The sequence below is a fragment of the Rhinolophus ferrumequinum genome, chromosome 13 (genome assembly GCF_004115265.2).
Source record: "Rhinolophus ferrumequinum isolate MPI-CBG mRhiFer1 chromosome 13, mRhiFer1_v1.p, whole genome shotgun sequence".
Classification (NCBI taxonomy): Eukaryota; Metazoa; Chordata; class Mammalia; order Chiroptera; family Rhinolophidae; genus Rhinolophus; species Rhinolophus ferrumequinum.
The window spans coordinates 37,184,965-37,202,949 of record NC_046296.1 but is presented as its reverse complement, the minus strand read 5'-3'; the positions used below and the strand labels follow the sequence as shown (position 1 = coordinate 37,202,949).

The following is a 17,985-nucleotide window of genomic DNA, read 5'->3' as shown; positions in this document are numbered from 1 at the left end:
TTATGGTCTCGGAAGAGAGGTGGGGGTTGAAGACGGAGGTTTAGGAGCCCTGATAGTAAGACATTCTTTGATGAATAATGATTTGGGGGTATGACTATAAAAATGGAAAATGGTCAAAGATAGAGCCCTGGAATATCTGAACTTCTGAGGTCCTGGTACGAACAAGAAGGATGGAGAGAACTGGTGATGAAATAGTCTGGGAGGTTAAGAGGGCAGCGGGGAGGGTGTGGTGTCACTGAAGTTAAAAATGAAGGGCATTAAGAATGGCATGGATGGTCAATGAAATCAAAGAGGCATATAACCTAAATACTAAGAAGGCAAAGTAGAAATCTTTAGGTCTGGCAGTTATGGTATCGTTGGACTTTTAATAGACTAATATTGTTAGAGAATTTGTGGACAAATAGCAAGTGGGCAGTCTACAGAGTGATTGAAAGGATAGGGAGGCAGCGAACATAGGCTGCTTTTTCGGAAGGGTGGTAGTGATGGGAAGAGAGAGGAAGGAAGGCAGAACTCATACAGAAAGCTTTTTCCCCCCCTTTTAAATAAGGCTGGTTGAAACTTGGCCGCAAATAGAGAGTGAATGAAAGGGATTTTATGATTTGTGGAGAGGGAGATATCGACGAGGAAGCCAACATTTATTAAGTTCAGGAAACTGGTTAAAAACTGTAGGAAGAACAAAAAGGCATGGAATAGATCTGCAAACGAGATGAGAACTCATTAGTGACCAAGAATGGAAGGTGAGACAATGGATGAAGATAAACAGACTGAAGGGTGCAGTCTGTTCTGAGTTCAATTCAGTGCCAAGCCCTCTAGGGAGAGAATGTTTTTGAAGCTTTAGGTCATAAAAAGTGTTGGGAAAAAAATCAGATCACTTTAATTTTATTTTTGGCATCTCACTGTGTCAGTGCAGGCTGCTTAATAGACATGAGGTAGAAATGGACAAGCTGTGTCTGAGGAAGTGTAGGGGTTTCTGAGCCAGCTGTCCCATCTTTGAGATTATTGTTGTGTCAACTCAGCTCAGTCATTTAGATCCCCACAGGAAGGTCTGATCTGCTGCTGAACCCCCAAAGAGGGGTCAGCCAAAGCTCTTCAACTCCATTGCTTTCCCGTTCCCTTGGTGAGCTCTGCTCAGATGTACGTCCTCATCTCCCAGTTCCTGTGAGTGTGGAAAGTCTTCAAGAAGGTAAACCCACCCTGAAGACTGCAGGCCTTAAACTGGGCTCATCCAGCCGGAGGAGGCTTACACTTAGAAAGTAGAGATCACACAAATCCTCTGCCCCTTTAAAAACTCCTCCCTTAACACACAGATGAGGAAACCAAGGCCCTGAGAGAAAAGGTAATTTAATTGAGGCGACACCATAAATTTATATTAAAACTAACACTCAAGCCCAGGACTTTGGCCACCCTCCTCTAAACAGGTGGTTTAACTGCTGAAACACATTGCCACTCTGTCTGCTTTGTGTTTCTTTCATCAGTGGATTTCTTTCTCACTTCCTCAGATCTCAAGCAAATATTCTTCTTAAAAGGGGGGGTGGGGAGTGAAAGAACCAAGAGGAAAAATTGAATGGCTTCAAGAAGGAGGAGCACAAGAAACCTGGGGGGACTGCTCTCATTCCCTTCTGTGTAATCTGTGTATTTGTTGCTATATTTATTGGCATTTAAGCCCTGAATTGTGACTGCCACTATGACGAAGAATACATTTTCCTGGCTCTAAAGTCTTGGGAGATGGAATCAAGAGCCTTTAAAAAGAGAGGAGGTTACCTTAAATGTAAGAGAATTTGTTCTGCTTTTTCCTGCTGCATCCCATTTTGAGAAAATCCTATTTGGGACAACCCCTACATTACACTAGCCCAATAAGTGAATGCTTGCATTAACTAAGTAGTCTTCTCTTTCCAAAGGACATCTCCCTCAGTGCCGTAAACTTTCCTAGTACTTTTAAATGTTTATCCAAATGTTTGTTACCACTTGTCAGAATTTCTTAGAGAAGCTCTAAAGCACACATGTTAGGCCCTGCTATCAATTATAAATTAGTAAGAAATAATAAAAAGTTTCCCTGAAAAAGTATCGATGTCAGCAGAGAAAACAGGCTTTGGTTTATAAAAATTTCATTCACAGGTACTTTGGGAGCAACATCTCATACAAGAAAAAAAGTAAGGATTCTTGGATTGCTTATGCTTATTTCAATGGCCAGACTCTGAAAGATTCCACATTACTGTTTAGGAACTATGCATATGTTGAGGAAGCAAAATGGGAGAACGTACAAAAAGTTGTGTGGCTTCTAACTAAGCACAGGGCATCATGCTAGATGTGGTTTGAGGCCACTGCCCGTACTCTGAGACATTCACACACTTCATTTTCAGGTACATACATTTTCTCCAGGTCTCCAAATTCCGAAAATGCTCCTTTCGGGATGACACGAAGCTTGGTGAGGACAAACCTCCTGAAAAGAGAGTGGATATAAAATATCACAACCTGGCCATTCACTGACAAGCAGTTGAGTATCTGATGTATTGCGTCAGCTAGCAGTGGGTGTAGACTAAGGGCTTGCCACTCAGTAATGGTTGCAGTTGCTTTTACACGTGACCTCTCTTTATCCTCGCCACAAAGCAGTGATGTTGGCGCTGTTGTCATCCCCATTGTGCAAACTGAGGGTTGGAGAGGTGAAAATACTTACACAGCTTGTGGCAGAGCTGGGATATGAACCTTGCTTGTCACCACTATTCCACGTTGCCTTCTGTAGCCTTGTGTGAAGCCCTTTCTCTTTTTCTACTCCAACCCCCTTCCTCTTCCCTTCTTGTCATTCTTAGCTGACCTTGCTTTCTATTTCAAAGAGAAAATGAACCCGATAGAAAACGACTTCCTTATGCTCCCAGCCATCAGTCCATCTGTTCCTGTGCTTCCACACCTTGCCTTCCCTTCTGTTACCATGGTGGCCAGGACGCTGGACATGGCTGAGAATAGCCCCTCCAGTCCACATCAGATCTCTCCCCCTCTCTTCTAGTCAAGGTACAGAAGATTTCCCTTTTCTTTCATACATTTCATTCACCTATTTTTGCTTCGCTACTGGGTCCTGCCCATCAGTATACAACCATGCCATAAGTTTTCCCATCTAAAAAATGGTCTTCTCTTAACCTCAGCTGCCTTCAGATTTTGCCATTTTCTTCTGCTTGAAATAGTTGTCTCATACTGGCCTCAAAATTCCTTCCAGTGGTTTCTCACCTCAGGGAAAAACCCAAAGTGTATACAAAGGCCTATGGGATGCTTCAGGATCTTCCTACTTTCCCTTTCCAGAGACGGTCCAACCTCCTCAATTTTGACAACTGTCCTCGTTGCTTATTCTGGTCTTGTCATGTATGCTTTTGCTAGTTCTTGGACATGCCAGTTTCCTTCTTGCCTAATATTTATGCATTTGCAATTCTCTCTGCCTGGAACATTCCTCTCGCAGATATCCTCCTGGCTTTCTCCTTCAGCCCACCGTTTGCCCAAATGTCATTTCCTCAATGATGCTTTCCTTAATCACCCTACTTAAAACAACAATCTCCCCAACTTGGCTGTTGGCCCCCTTTCCTGATTATTTTTTTCTTTATAGCACTTCTGACGTGTCATGCAATCTATTTATTCATCTATTTATACATTCATGTATTTGTTTATCTCATAAATACAAGCTCTTTGAGGACAGAAATTATTGCCTGATTTGTCTACTGCTGTATAACAAATGCCTAGGACAGTGCCTGGTACATGACAAGTACTCGGGAACATTTCCTGAATGACCAAATGAATGTCCATCGAACAGTCTGAGAGTGCTGGGCTTGAGGGTGAGATTCCAAGTGACTCTTTTAGGATTTCTACAACAGGAATACTATTCCTTCCTCTGGCTTTCCTTCCTCTGGCTTTCTCTTGCTTTATACTTGTAAGTTATTAATAGGAATTTGGCTTTCTTTCCACTGTAATCCTTCTTTTCACAAGGCAGTCTGTCAGCAGGAATTAAATAATTAACACTGAGGACTTGGAGTGTTTTACACACCTTCATTGCTTCAGTCTCCTATCATTTATTGATGTTAGTGAAATTCCTGTTTCAGATAAAGTTGTTATTTAGGCAAACAGCTCTTTTGTTTGTTTGTTTGTTTTTTGTTTGAATTTGGCTGCCATGTGCACCAGCTCTAAGGCAATAATTCATGAGAGAAAATCCTGCATGCTATTCTTGTTCTGGAAAGAGTTTATATACTGGGAAGGCAAAACCAGGAATCTTGGAATCACCAGAAAACAGTTTTGGGGTACAGTTGATGTAATAACTATAAATGTTGCACAAGGATTAAAATGAGAAAGATCCCAAAGTACATAAATATATAAAAGGAAGATTGGAAGGAGTGGGTGAATTTGAGCCTGGGTCTCAAAACTATCAGTCATACTAAAAGCATGGTCTCAGTAAAACCATTTCAATAAAAAGTGATCTAATTTTCAATTTGTCATAATAGATCTGGAAGAGTATCAATTTCTGGAAAGCCCATCTGCAAACAATCAAGTTTAGTTCATACTTCCTTAACTATACCTTAGTTAACACAGACAAGTTTCTTTTGTTCCTGTTTATCACATGACAGAAAAATGATGAAAGCAAATTATAGTAAAAGCAAATAATAAAATTAAACTACTCAGTTGAAAATTTTCAAGGGAGTTGAAATGTTATTAATTAATGAGCTGTACGAAGAATGGCGTCTTGGATAATTGGCTCTTCTGTTTAATAACAAGTCAACTAGGTAGCCCTTTTTAACTAGTAACAGGCACATTTAAAAAATTTTTCAATGTCTGTACCTGCATTAAGTGGTTCAAACTTAACATAATTAAATCTTTTTTGAAGATTGAAAGTCTTGACATCCATTTCTTGAAATGTTATAAACTATATAACTTGAAGATATTTCCACTAAAAAGGGTTTAGAAATCTTCTATAAAATATAACAGATATTGCTTTAAATGCAAAGCTGAGCTTGCAGGAATGTATGAGAAATCCCCAGGGGTACAATGTAAAGCAACTGAATACCAGATGGAATCCTGAGCAGTGAATGCAAACCAGTGTTGTAACACAGTAAACTGAAGCCAAAGTATCAGAGGTGGGGGCAGTTTTTCTGGACTTTGTAGCCAAGGGATTTGTGTTTTGGTGGCAAACTACTGCATGAGATGAAACATGGAAGATGGAATGAAAAGATCCACTTTTATTTGTCTATCTGTGCATTCTCTCTCTCTCCATCTCTCTCTCTCTGTCTCTCTCATGCATGCTAGAAAGAAAGGTACAGAAAGAAAATGGAGGACAGAAAATCTTCAATTAAATAAGATTTGGAAATTTTCCATAATTTATGAAAGACATAAATTCTCAGATTCAGAAATATCAACAAGTCACAGGACAGGAAACAAAAATAAATCCACGATGAGATACCTGTTAGTTAAAACTGTAGAGCCATAAAAATTTTTTTTAAATTGTAAACAGGGAGAAAAAGACATATTATCTTCAAATAAAAAATAATTTAAAAACTTTGTAAAACTATCTTCGAAATTATTAGAGAAAATAATTGCCGATTGGGAGTACTATACCCCCAAATAATCAGTCAAATGTGAGAGTAAAATAAAGACAAATTTTGACAAGTTAAATTAGCCATTAACAATAAAGTTTTAGCAAAATAATTCATTTATAGAATAAAAAAATTTAGTAGGAAGGAACAAAAAGCAAGAAGGAATAGTGAACAAAGAAATGAGTGTTCCTTATTAAATAGATGGGTTTTGATAATGGTTAGAAAACTCACCTATTTAACAAGGAATACTAAAAAGATATTGGCCAAGAACTAGGTTACAGAAAAAGTGGTATCAAACAAATCATTTACTTTGACAATAATGCAATTAAATTACTTAGAAGTCAGCTGTAAAAAAATAATTAACGCTCACCTCCACCCCAACACATGTACACCCAACTGGAAAGCCTAAACCAAACCAAAACAAAAACACCCTTTTAAGCCATTAATCAAAGAAGAAATTGTAATGATAATTAGGAATTATTTGGAATTGAACTATAATTAAAATACAACATGAAACTTATGGGATGCAGCTAAACTGGTAGTCATAGATAAATCTGTAGTTTTAAATTATTATATCAGAGAAGGAAACAAAAAAGACAGAAAATTAATGAGCTATGCTTCCAACACAGGAAACTAGTGAAAGAACAACAGAATCTCGGGAAGAGAAAGCTATAAAACCAATTATTTCTTTATTCCATTTCTGGCTAAAAGTTAAGGTGCAAACTCAAGAGCAGTTTAATAAGGAACATTGGTAAAATGAGGGCCTGTTCATAGAGATGTTCTGAGAAGATAAACACTCAGCTAAACTTCACAATTTGATATATAGAGTGTAGATTCAATCTGTACTAATGTGGTATTTCACACTTGTAAGGTTAAGTTTTTACGTAAATTTATTGCTAAGATGGGTAAGGAGCTTTCTTATAATATTGAAAGATTTATTACAGTAGTTTCAAGGACTCAATTTATAACTTTAGCACTAAAAATTATTGTTATAGAAAAGTAACACTACTTGAATATTTATTGAAGAAAACTGTTTATCACTTAAAGTCACAAACTTTATCATAGGTTTGTTTTAATCAGCAACTTTCTGATAATTCACTATGACTTTATTGATCTAGCTCTAATTAATTAATAGAAATGGTGTATGTGTATGCAGATTTCCTTTAAATCAGGAAAATTGGTAAAGGAGAAAGGAAAAAGAACATTATTTTTGGTGAATTTTCATTTTAGAAATAAAGTGAATAAGAATCTAACAGACTAAATTTAAAATACTTTGCAAAATTTAAATGTACCTCGAGAAGAAACCTAAAGAGAGAGGATAAAAATAACAAAGAGTAGAAATGAATTAGAATAACAATAAAGAAGATCAACAGGATCAACAAAAGCTAATTCTTTGAAAAGATTAATAGAATAAAAAGAAAATCTGTTCATTTGGAGACATGAACAATGAGAGACATGAAAAGTGGCACTTAACTACAGGTATTAGAGGTTTTAGAGAATCCTAAGAACAATTTTATAACACTAGATTTGAAAAATCAGACAATATGGATAATTTTCTGTAAATACATACTTACCAAAACTGACTCATGAAGATATAGAAAAAATGAATAGATGTATAACCATTAATAAATTGAATTGGTAGTTTAAAAGCTATCCACCAAAAATCAAGGTCAGCATTATATGATTTGGGAAGTAAATTCTACCGCTTTAAAATAACAGAAAATCTCAATCTTATACAAACTATTCCAGAGACTAGCAAAATAAGGAACATTCTCCAACCCATTATCAGTAACAAAACTAGATGGGTACAATAAAAGAATGGAAAGATTTAGTCAAATCTCACTTATTAATGTAAATGGAAAAATCTGAAATAATAAATGACAGTATGTATCTCATAGAGTCTAAACAAATAATACATCATTACCAGTTTGCGTTTGTCCTAGAATTCGAGGGTGGCTAAATATTAGAAAATTCTATTAAGGAAAATTTTCATGTTAAGGAATTAGAAGAGAAAATTCACATGATTTTCTTAATAGACATAGAAAATATGTTTGATAAAACCTAAAAGCCATTCACGATAAAAATCTTTTGACAAACAAGGAAAAGAAGGGACGTTCTTAATTTGATAAGGGATTGAATCTATCAACCACTCACTAAAATAAATGTCATATTCAGTGTTGAAGTATTGAACACATTCCATTTAAAATTAGGAATGAGGCAAAGATGTCTGTTATTACCTCTTCTATTCAATATTGTGCGAGATGCCTAGTCTACACAGTAAGAGAAGAAAAAGATATGTCAGGATTGTTGGTTAAAAAACTCATTATTTATAGATAGCATGATTATACACACACACACACATACACACACACACACAAATACTGTAGTCTTAAAATAATCTAAGAGATCATATTAGAACTAATAAGAAAAACCTAGTAAGGTAGCTGGCTATGTAATTAATACACAAAATAATTTGCATTCTTTTAATATTTTAAAGTATATCAATTACAATGGCCACAAAACTTATACAGTATAAGACATTAAGACAAAAAAGGGATTTATGGAACATAATTAGATATTTAATTAAAATACATTAATAACCCTGAACAAACAGAAACAGCACATTATAAATGGGAAGTTTCAATACTGTGGAGATACCCATTTTAATCAACATTAATAATAAATTCAAGACCCACCTAAGGCACAACATTTTTTGTTTGTTTTGGTATATGTGTAGGGAAACTGATTAGCTGATGAATATTTGCATGGAAGAGTAAATTTCAAAGAACAGCCAAAACAATTTTGAAGAAGTAAAACAAGATTAGGGGAATTACATGTGAGGCAATATGATTTTTGTAAAGTTATAGTGATTAAAATGCTGTGGTATTGACAGGGATTTAAAAAACAGACCATATAGATGATGCGATACAGAATTGTACACCTGAAATCTGTATAACTTTGCTAACAATTGTCACCCCAATAAACTTGAATTTAAAACAAAACAAAACAAAACAAAAAAAAGCAGACCAGTGGAAGAGAATAAAGAACACAAAAATAGATAAACAAACAACAAAAAAGGAAATGACAAATGACTGGGTAGCATTAAAAATCAATAGAGGAAGATATGGGCTAATCAATAAGGGCTACTATTGATTATTCTAGTGGAAAAAGGTAACATAAGACCTTTGCTTATTACCATATTAAAATCTCAATTCCAGGTTTACTAAAGATCTAAATGGAAAAAAATCAAAATATTAGAACTTAAATAAAATGCAATATTGTGTATAGAAGCCTTTCCATAAAAAGACACAAAAACTGCACCCCAAAGTTGGAAAGTAAATTTCCAATGTAATTGACTATATTAAACAAAATGTCTGTAAATCAAAGATACATAAATTAATTGAGAAGATGAGATATAGACTTGGGAAAGATATTTACAACACATACAACTAAAAACGCATTAGACCCGGAATATAAAGAACTTTGCAAAACAATAAGAAAAATATATACAACCTAGTAGAAAAATTGACAAAAGATATGAACAGACAATTTATATAAGAGAAAGTGCAAGTGGCCCATAAACATATGAAAAGATGCTCAAATTCACTAGTAATCAGGAAAATGCAAATTTAAGTATTAATTAGATACCATTACGTGCCATCTTATTGGCAAACATTAAAACTTCCTAATATCAGTGCTGATGAGGCAGTGGAACAATTTTCTGTACTCGTGATGGAAGAGTAATTTGCTGCAAGTACTTTCAATAGCCATTTGGCAAATGTGTGTTAAAGTTGAAGGTATAAATGCCCTTGGATCCAGTTATACCATGTCTATCTGCTACATGTGTACCTGGAGGCAGGTAGAAGATTAATCACTACAACATCATTTGTAATAGTTAAAAAAAAAAACTGGACACAAAAGCTTATGAATAATAAGATAATGAATAAATATTAATAAACTGTGGTATACTGACACAATGCCAAATTATAAAGCAATGAAAAGGAATGAACTGAGTAGAGCTGCATGCAACGATGTGGATAAATCCCCGAAGTATAATGTTGAGAAAAAAAAGAAAAAAAGATTGGTGAGATGTGTACAATATGTACAGTATATAAATTTTTATAAAGGTCAACAACATGCAAAATCAAGCAGCATCTTGTGTCTTTTAATTCTGTATTTTTGATGTTTTGACATCTTGGGGCTTTGTGACTCTGGTGGGGCTACTCCTCCCAGGGCTAATTCCTCGAGATGGCAAACACCTGGCCTGTGAGTGTGCCTTTCACCTGCAAACCAACCAATCCAGACTCCATACACCGAACCACTTACTACATGTAGCACTTACACTCTGGGCCACCCTTCCTCTGCCCTAATCACCTCAGAGCAGCCCCTACACCCCAGAGTCCTCTGAAATTATTCCAATTAGCCAATCCTAAACTTGTTTACCCTCTCCTGGTTCTTCCCATGGAAGCCATGATAAAAACTCTCGCCACGTTTTCCTGTGGCTCCCTCTGCTTCCTGACTGATTCCGGTGCTTCCCCATGTTCCCCTCATGGTGGGGCCTGCCCCCTTCTCTTGGGATTTGTGAATATAACAAACTGCCTTTTCAATAGCAGTTGTCTTCTGATCTGTTGGCCTCACCATACCTGAATAATAATACAACCTACATTTTAAAACATATTTACTGATGCATATATATTTATCAAAAGGAAAATTCTGAGAATGATCAACACCAAAATCAGCATAGCATTCACCTCTGTGACAGGAGGAAAATGAGTAGTGAACAACTATATCTAATGTATTTCCTATTTTTTTTAAAAAAGATCTGAACAATTATGACCAAATGTTATGATTTGACAAAGCTGAGTGGTGTTTCATGGCTATTTATTATATTATTCTCTATACTTCATGCTTGAAATATTTCACAGTTAATTTTTCAGGATTGTAATTCTCTCCAGGCCATATCCCGAGCATCATTTATTTGTTTGTTTTTAAACAGAACGAGCTATTTAAAAGTATTATACCCTTCTTGTCAGATGGCACCTTTATTCCACTGTGTAAGGTGGCATAAAGTGTCTGAATGTGTAAAAATGCACAATTCAGTAAGTGGGCTCTGAAACTAAAATTTTCTTTACTGTATTGCAAGTTACTTAATGTCTCTTCCATGATAAATGGGGTGGGTGGGATTTACTTTTTTCTTTCCTGAAATTGGGAAGCTTTAGTATCCCTTGAACTGTGTCTCTGTTAGAAGCAATTCATATCTTGGGCAGTCCATTCACCTTTGGCCACATTTAATTTCCCTTTTTGGCTGAAAGGAGAATGGTTTAAAAGATCCCATAAAAAGCTTTCTCGCAGCCTGGAAAACAGCCAATATTCTTCTTGAGAAAGCTGCCTTTTTACGATGGCCCAAGTGTAAATGACACTGGGCTCTGTGTTCTTTGAATTTCACACAAGTTTAAAAATTAAAGTGCGAACAGCTTGGCAAAGGATATCCAAGAAGACATCGATCATCTTCCTGACCTCAAAATGCCAGGAGTTTTTGTGCTTCGCAGTCGTTAGGTCAAACTCTTACCCTAATTGACTTTCTGGAAAATGTGTGTAGGCAAACTATCCAAAGAGGTAGATTGAACTAGATAAGCAAATCATCCAGAAAAAGAAAAAATAGAGTTTAAATAATTTGATTTGACTGTTTACCATGACCCAGCAGATGACTACCCCACTATCAAAATCATTTGGAGATCTAACTGGTTGCATTTCTCATGTTTTTACACTTAGGTCTTGAAACCAGTGGGGCAGGGAATTGCAGGAAAGAGATACGAAGGTAGGACGAGGTGACTTCCATATATAATTTGACTTTAAAATTAAACAACAACAACAAAAACGAAGAACAACAACAACAAAAAAACCCCAAAAAACAAAACTTCTCCACATTTTGGCATGAGTCTTAACTGCTTAGAACAGTGAAATAGATGTAAGTTTTCATACCTAATATAAGTTCTGTTAGCATTAGCCCTTCACCCACCTGCAGGCTGCATAAGCGGATGCCAAGATTGGAGGTTGCAAAGTCTCCCGCGAGGATTTTTTGGGATAAAAGTGTCAGTGTTTTTTGCATTCCTTTTCCATAGTGTTTTTCATCTTAAGCCAAATGTGGGAGGGGTTAGGAGAACAAATTAAAGGGATTGACATGCATTTATGTAGTTTGGGGAGATATAGAGACTGAGACGTGACAAGTGTGACCTCTAAATGTCAGAAGTGGCCAGCTGCTTTGGGAGAGAGCTGTGGTTCCATAGACAAAGGTGTGTGTTTCCCATGAGCTAGACCTGGAGCCAGCAGAAGGGAGCTGGACTGCTTATCCTCTGAGGATAATGGACTTGTTTTTATAGTGAGCTGACCCCAAGAATGCCTGTATGGAGTGGACTGCTAGCAGCCGGTGGGAGGAAGAACTGCTCTCCAGGAACTACAGGTGGAGGTCTTCAGTGTGAGGAATCTTGAGGAGCTCCCCTGAGAATAAGAATGAGCATTTCAATAGCAGCCACACCCAGAGGGTCCCAAAGCCAGAAAGCACTGTGCCAGCAGTTTAGATCCAGTTCCTTTTCCCATAGTTTCTCTCCCTCATAGGCCCAGCACGAGTGAGGCCAACAGACAGCAGCAACTGGGGGAGGAGGTGGAATAAGAATGAGAAGAGAAACCCTCCCTTCTTCACCAGTTTGTGGGTTCCTGAGTCTGAAGCAGGCCTAAGCATTGGAGTAGGGAAGTTTTAAACAGGATGAGAGTGGATCTTAAGTAATAGACACTGGACTTTCATTACATTTATGAGACTGGAACAGCTATGCCTGCCTCCAAATTTCATCTGGGGTGGGGAAAAATGAGTCAACAGAGTAGGTGTGTCTGGCAGTGGTAGTAAATAAAGTTACTTTCTGGTTGTACCCTACTGAATCCATCTTGATTAATATGTTATAATTTCTGAGTTGGTGAAAACCTTCCCTCGAAGTCGTCCTTCATGATGCTTTATCGGTGAGAGAAAACGTATTGTGAATTTAAACTGAAGAATGAATGGAAAGGCATGGAAAGCATTCCTATTTCTAGTTCCTCTTCTGTTTGGATCTTATTACATGGGTTGTCAATGAGCAATTTAGGCCCGAGAGCGCAATCTGGCTTTACCTTTCGGCACAGTTTAAGATTACCAAGGAACGTTTGCAAGTCAGGGGCTCAGCGATAGGGATTGTCTACAAACCACAATGGCTGGCTAAAGGAGGGGAGGTCCAACTGTCTAGAGTTCAATTTCCATTAGAACATCTGCTCAGCTAAACGTCCAGATAATCTGTCTCATGTAGACACTGCCACAGCCATTGTGTCAACTCACAATGCTAGGATGTTATGTTTAGGAAGGAAAGTTTATGTTTACAAGGTGGAAACTCATGAAGCGGGTGCCACTCCAAGCCCAGCTCCAATGACACCTCCCTGTGCCCTGAGTCTCCATGATTTCCCCTCAACAACCTTTCTAAAGTGGCGATCCTTCACTTTTATCATCTTCCAGTGAGCAGAGCTTTCTAATAGCTATTTTGAATCTGCTTTCCTGTGATTTCCATTTATGTCTCCTTACCTCAACATCTGTGCTGGGCTGATCAAAGGAATGTAGGCACTGCTAACTGTATATCACTGCTGACTTTATGTCCTCCTTTGTGCAACCTTTACATCAAGGTTGTGGAGACTTTTTTCTTGACTGCCCCCTCCCTTGTTTGCATTGAGTGATTATGGAATTACTCTCTACACCACATTTTATCACCTGTTCACTTTCATTTTATTACCTGTTCATGTCCATATTCTTACCTAAATCTGATACCTGATTTATAAACCATTTATGTGAAAGCTCAGCATGAAAAGGCAACATAGTGAAGAGGAAAGATCACCAGGGTAAAAAATTAGAAATCTGGGCTCTATTCTGGCTCTGCTACAAGGTATGTAAGTGGCTGGGAAAAGTCGCATCCCATCTGTGAAGTGGGAGGGTTGGACCAGACGGTCTCTTAAGGCCCTATAAGATATATTTTACAATGTGGGGACATAGTAGAATCCTCTTCACTTGCTCTCCCATTTTAGTCATAGTCTGTTTAAAGCAAAAGAGATCTTTTTATGTTAAATGCTCAACACAGAATGGAACCCCTCCTAGGGGATTACTGAACAATAGCTGGTCCTCCCTTTTCTCTAGTCAAGGTTAAATCACTCGAGCCTGTGCTTTCTTTCCCATCTCCCTGCCACCACCCAGGCCAGACCCCTATTCCCTCATGCCTGCAGCCGTGGCTGTGACCTAACAAGGAGTCCTCCTCTGGTCTCTCCTGTCCAGTCTGTCTTGACATCTACCACGACCAGAGTGCTCCCATCTACCACTGCTTGCTCAGACACTCTCCTGCTCTAAAGTAAGCTAAAAACCAAAGAAAAAAGCCAACAAAATTTAAAACCACACAAAACCCCTTCAGTGGCTCACCATTGACCCCAGAAATCTTAATTCCTTTGTCATCCTTTTGAGGCGCTCCACAATCTGCCTTCACTTCCTTTTCAGTGAAATGTTCTACTTCCTGTGTATAAAGGCAAACTGGTCAAGCCCTCACCGTTAATTATAAATGGCTTGTGTTGTATAGGTACTCAAATTCCACGGGTCTATGCTCTATTTCTCTAAGTATGTGGAATGGTTTCATAGAGCAGGAACTGTGCCACTTGTCTGTATTCCAAAGGGCCTACTCAGGGCTTTGCTGCATATTTCAGGTATTAATATGTATTAGTATTACTAAATGGGGGATGATGTTTATATTGGCAGGAGTTCTAAGTTTGATGCTTTGAGCACCTCATACTCAAAATCACAAAAATTTTGGGCCCTTCAAAACTATTCGAAGTATATCAATCAGTTTTGTTCAAAACAATACCTTGCACATACATGAATGATGGAAAAGGAATCTAGCTTTCTAAGAATTTAAGGCAGACTTGGTAAAGAATATAGAAAAGATTTCTTAGTATAGGGGGGACCAGTTGGTACAAAGTAAAAATTGCAAATTATTGGCTCATGAATGGAATCCAGCTCAAAATAAGTTTTGTTCAGCCCACACAGTATTTTAAAGAAATTTGAATTGGTTGCCAGCTCTTCAAATTGTGAAAGTTTGTCTATAATTATAGATTTATGTCTTCTCTTGAAGACTTCAAAGATCTAGGAACACTGGACTACATTCCTACATAATTACAATTGGCTAAAGTTGAGTGATGGCTGATGTCTTAGACATGGCGTAAGGTAGGTTTTGGTTTGTCAGATTCCTTGCTGGTCTGTTCTTCTGTCTTGAACTTTAAGACTTTGATTTTGGGTTTTCTGGTACCCGAAAAGCTAGTCTGAAAGGGCTTGAACCTTACATAACCCAGTTCTCAGGGGTTCTCAGACCTGGATGCATATTAGAGTCATCTGGGGGAGTTTTTACATTCTATAAATGCCTGAGCCTCAGCCCTGGGGGAGTGGGATCAAGTATCTTTATCTTAAAAGCTAAATCCCATGCATAGTGAAGACTGTGGGCACCTGCTTTAGAGGGATGGCACAAAGAACCAGTAGCAAGCTGTCTGATCAGTAATTAGGGAGTGGCAACTATATGTGGGTATGAAGGGAAAGGTTTCTACAAAGGTGTTTCCATCCTATTCCAAATCTTTGTCCCCTCAGCATTTGGTTGGGGCATAATCTAAGCAATTCCTTATGATTTAGGAGGGGTGGAAACCCTAAATTAACACATTGCTGTGATTCATTAGAATAACAAAGAAATATGACATGTGCACATTTCCTTTGAGACTTCCTTCTCTGGTCAATGGAGCTTAAGTTTTGGGTAATGGGAGCTAGGTCAGGGTGGAGAGAACTCTACCTCAGAAGGTATATAGTGCAGTGAATAAGAGTAGTGAGAAGGAGAGCATTAAATGGAAATGAGAACAGCGAGCCAGGATGGTGAGTCCAAGGTGAAGGACCAAAGACACATATTGACAGTCAGAGTCAGAGAATGTCCATTTGTTCTTTTCACAACTATTTACTGTGTTTCTATTTATTTGCCTGGCATTGTTCTAGGTCCTGATGACATAATGGTTAAAAGACAAAATGTCTGCCCTAATTAACTTATATTCTCACCAGGGAAATAAGGAATGAGAAAAGATTTGATAAAAAGCAGGTATAGGCGTGGGACAAATTACTGGGAATGAAAGGAGGGTCAGTCATATATAAGTCAACGGTGATAAAGAAGAAACATTCCTTTAAATTTACATACATAGCTAGGTAGCTAGATTGATAGGTATAGAAAGGAGGGAGGCAGGGAAAGAGGGAAAGAGAGAGAGAGAAGGAGGGAGGGAGAGACTTGCCCTGTACAGTTATTCATTTACAAATCTTTTATTGATCACCTACTACATGACACACATTATCTGAGGCTCTGGGAAAACAATGATAACATACATTTCCTGCTCTACCAATTTTAATTCTATTGTTAGAGATATATATGTAACCTAATCATTATAGTACAGATATAGTACAGAGAAGACAATGGTCGTAGTTAGTGCTTCGTCTGTCAGTCACTATGCTACAAATCTCATTTGCATTATCTAATATAATCCTCCAAACCACCTTAGGAAATAAGTAACTATACTTATGTCCACTTATAGATGAGGGCATTGACTTAAGAGTGGTTTAGTAACTTGATCAAGGACACAGCTAGTAAGCGGCAGGTCTGGTTTTCAAACTCAAGTCTGGTCCCCAAAGCCCATACTCAAGAGGGATAAGAGAATGGGATCCAGGGCTGGTAAGGTTTTAATGGGGGCTAGTGGGGTGAATGAAAGCAAAATAGGTCTGGAGCTTAGCTGTGTCTTTAAAAAGCAGTACCAGGTAAATTAATTCAAAGCCAGGACAGCAGTCCTTTAAGACTATACTGGGAATATGGGGAAAACAAAGATGCCTCAAGAAAGTGAAAGGAGAGATTTAATCAAAAAGTCCTTTGAGGGCCAGTCTTATTAAATTAATTCAGAATTGGGTTTTCGTTACTCTAGATTCTAGGTCCTAGTCTGAATAGACTTCAGGGCTGCCCTTCCTCTTCCTCTGTCACAGTAAATAAACAGAATTCCATGTTAATGACTCCCCAGGGTCTCAGACAGCATCTGATAAAATGGCAAAGATATTATGCCAGTAAAGCCGTTCTTTTGGTCCCCTTAGTTAATGTCAACCTGACTTAACTGAAATTTTTATTGACAACATTTAGCTCATAATGAAAGGCGGCTGCCACATAAAGGTCAGTTTGGAGCTAGTTCTGCTCAGCTATCAGAGGATTAACCAGGGATAAACTTCCTTCTAGAAATCTATGGACTCCGGCTGACCGTGACAGTCATTGAAAATGAAACCACAGGAATACCACAAGAAAAGCTGATCACAGCTCCATGAACCAAAGATAAATTTAAGTCTTTCATAATGTACTTAAAACTAATTTCCGTTTTCTATTTAGAAGTTTCACACATTTAATCAGAAAGCATATGCGTTGAATAATTATCTTTTACTGACTGTGTAAAATGCAAATGTCGAATGTTCAAATGAACTCTGTTAGAGACAAGAACAAACGCATAAAATGGTTTAAAATTGATTCAGAGGAAAAGAGAATGAGATGGTGCTAAGAATGTAACTCTGTGTCCAAATTCACTCCTAAGATAAAAAATATGTTGTTTATTATGGGATTTTGAAGAATGACTTATTTAATCTTTAAGGCAATAACCTGATGGTATCTATACCTAAACCTTAAGAGCAATATGTATTTTGACAGAAGGAAAGATTCCCTGAAAAAATTTAATTTCCTCTGTGTGAGTGAGAAGAAAGCGTTATTTAGCATTGTTTCTTTCTTACAAGGGCCAGAGATGTTACCGGAAATCAAGATAAATACCTCTGCTTTGCATCAGAAGAACATAAAATAATATTAAGCATACGTTATGCTTCTCTAGATACTAACTGCTAGCACAGAGCAGATCCTGAATAAATAGTTCACATGTTGTATTAGAACCAAAGCAGTATTTGTCTATAATATTAATTGGTAGAAATAAATAGCAATGGTCAATAGAAACACAAGGACTCTTTACTTCATTAAAAAATGCTCTAATTTGTAAATGATAATATCTAAAGTATCTGTGTGTGACAAAGCAACAGCTGTGAAACAATGATGTAATAGTACTGATACCTTTCGTTTAACAGAGGGCCATGTCTCCGATTTCCAGAACATGGGGATATATTTCATGTCATTCTGTGAATGAAATCTGTATCTTGACTTTTGACATTTCCTATTTCGAAAACCTATATGTGTAAGCAATACATGTTTCTGTTAAACTATAATAATTTTAGACTAAAATGTAGTGGCGAGGAGCTGAGTCACCGTTGGTGGGGTGCAGA

At 37.5% G+C, this 17,985-nt stretch overlaps 1 protein-coding gene across 1 annotated transcript in view; it reads right to left on the bottom strand.

The window, feature by feature from the left end:
* FSHR (follicle stimulating hormone receptor) overlaps window positions 1–17,985 on the bottom strand; it is a 158,804-nt gene that overhangs the window by 86,008 nt on the left and 54,811 nt on the right. Inside the window, 1 exon segment of the mRNA XM_033125142.1 lies at window positions 2,369–2,440. Coding sequence (XP_032981033.1) covers window positions 2,369–2,440 — 72 coding nt within the window.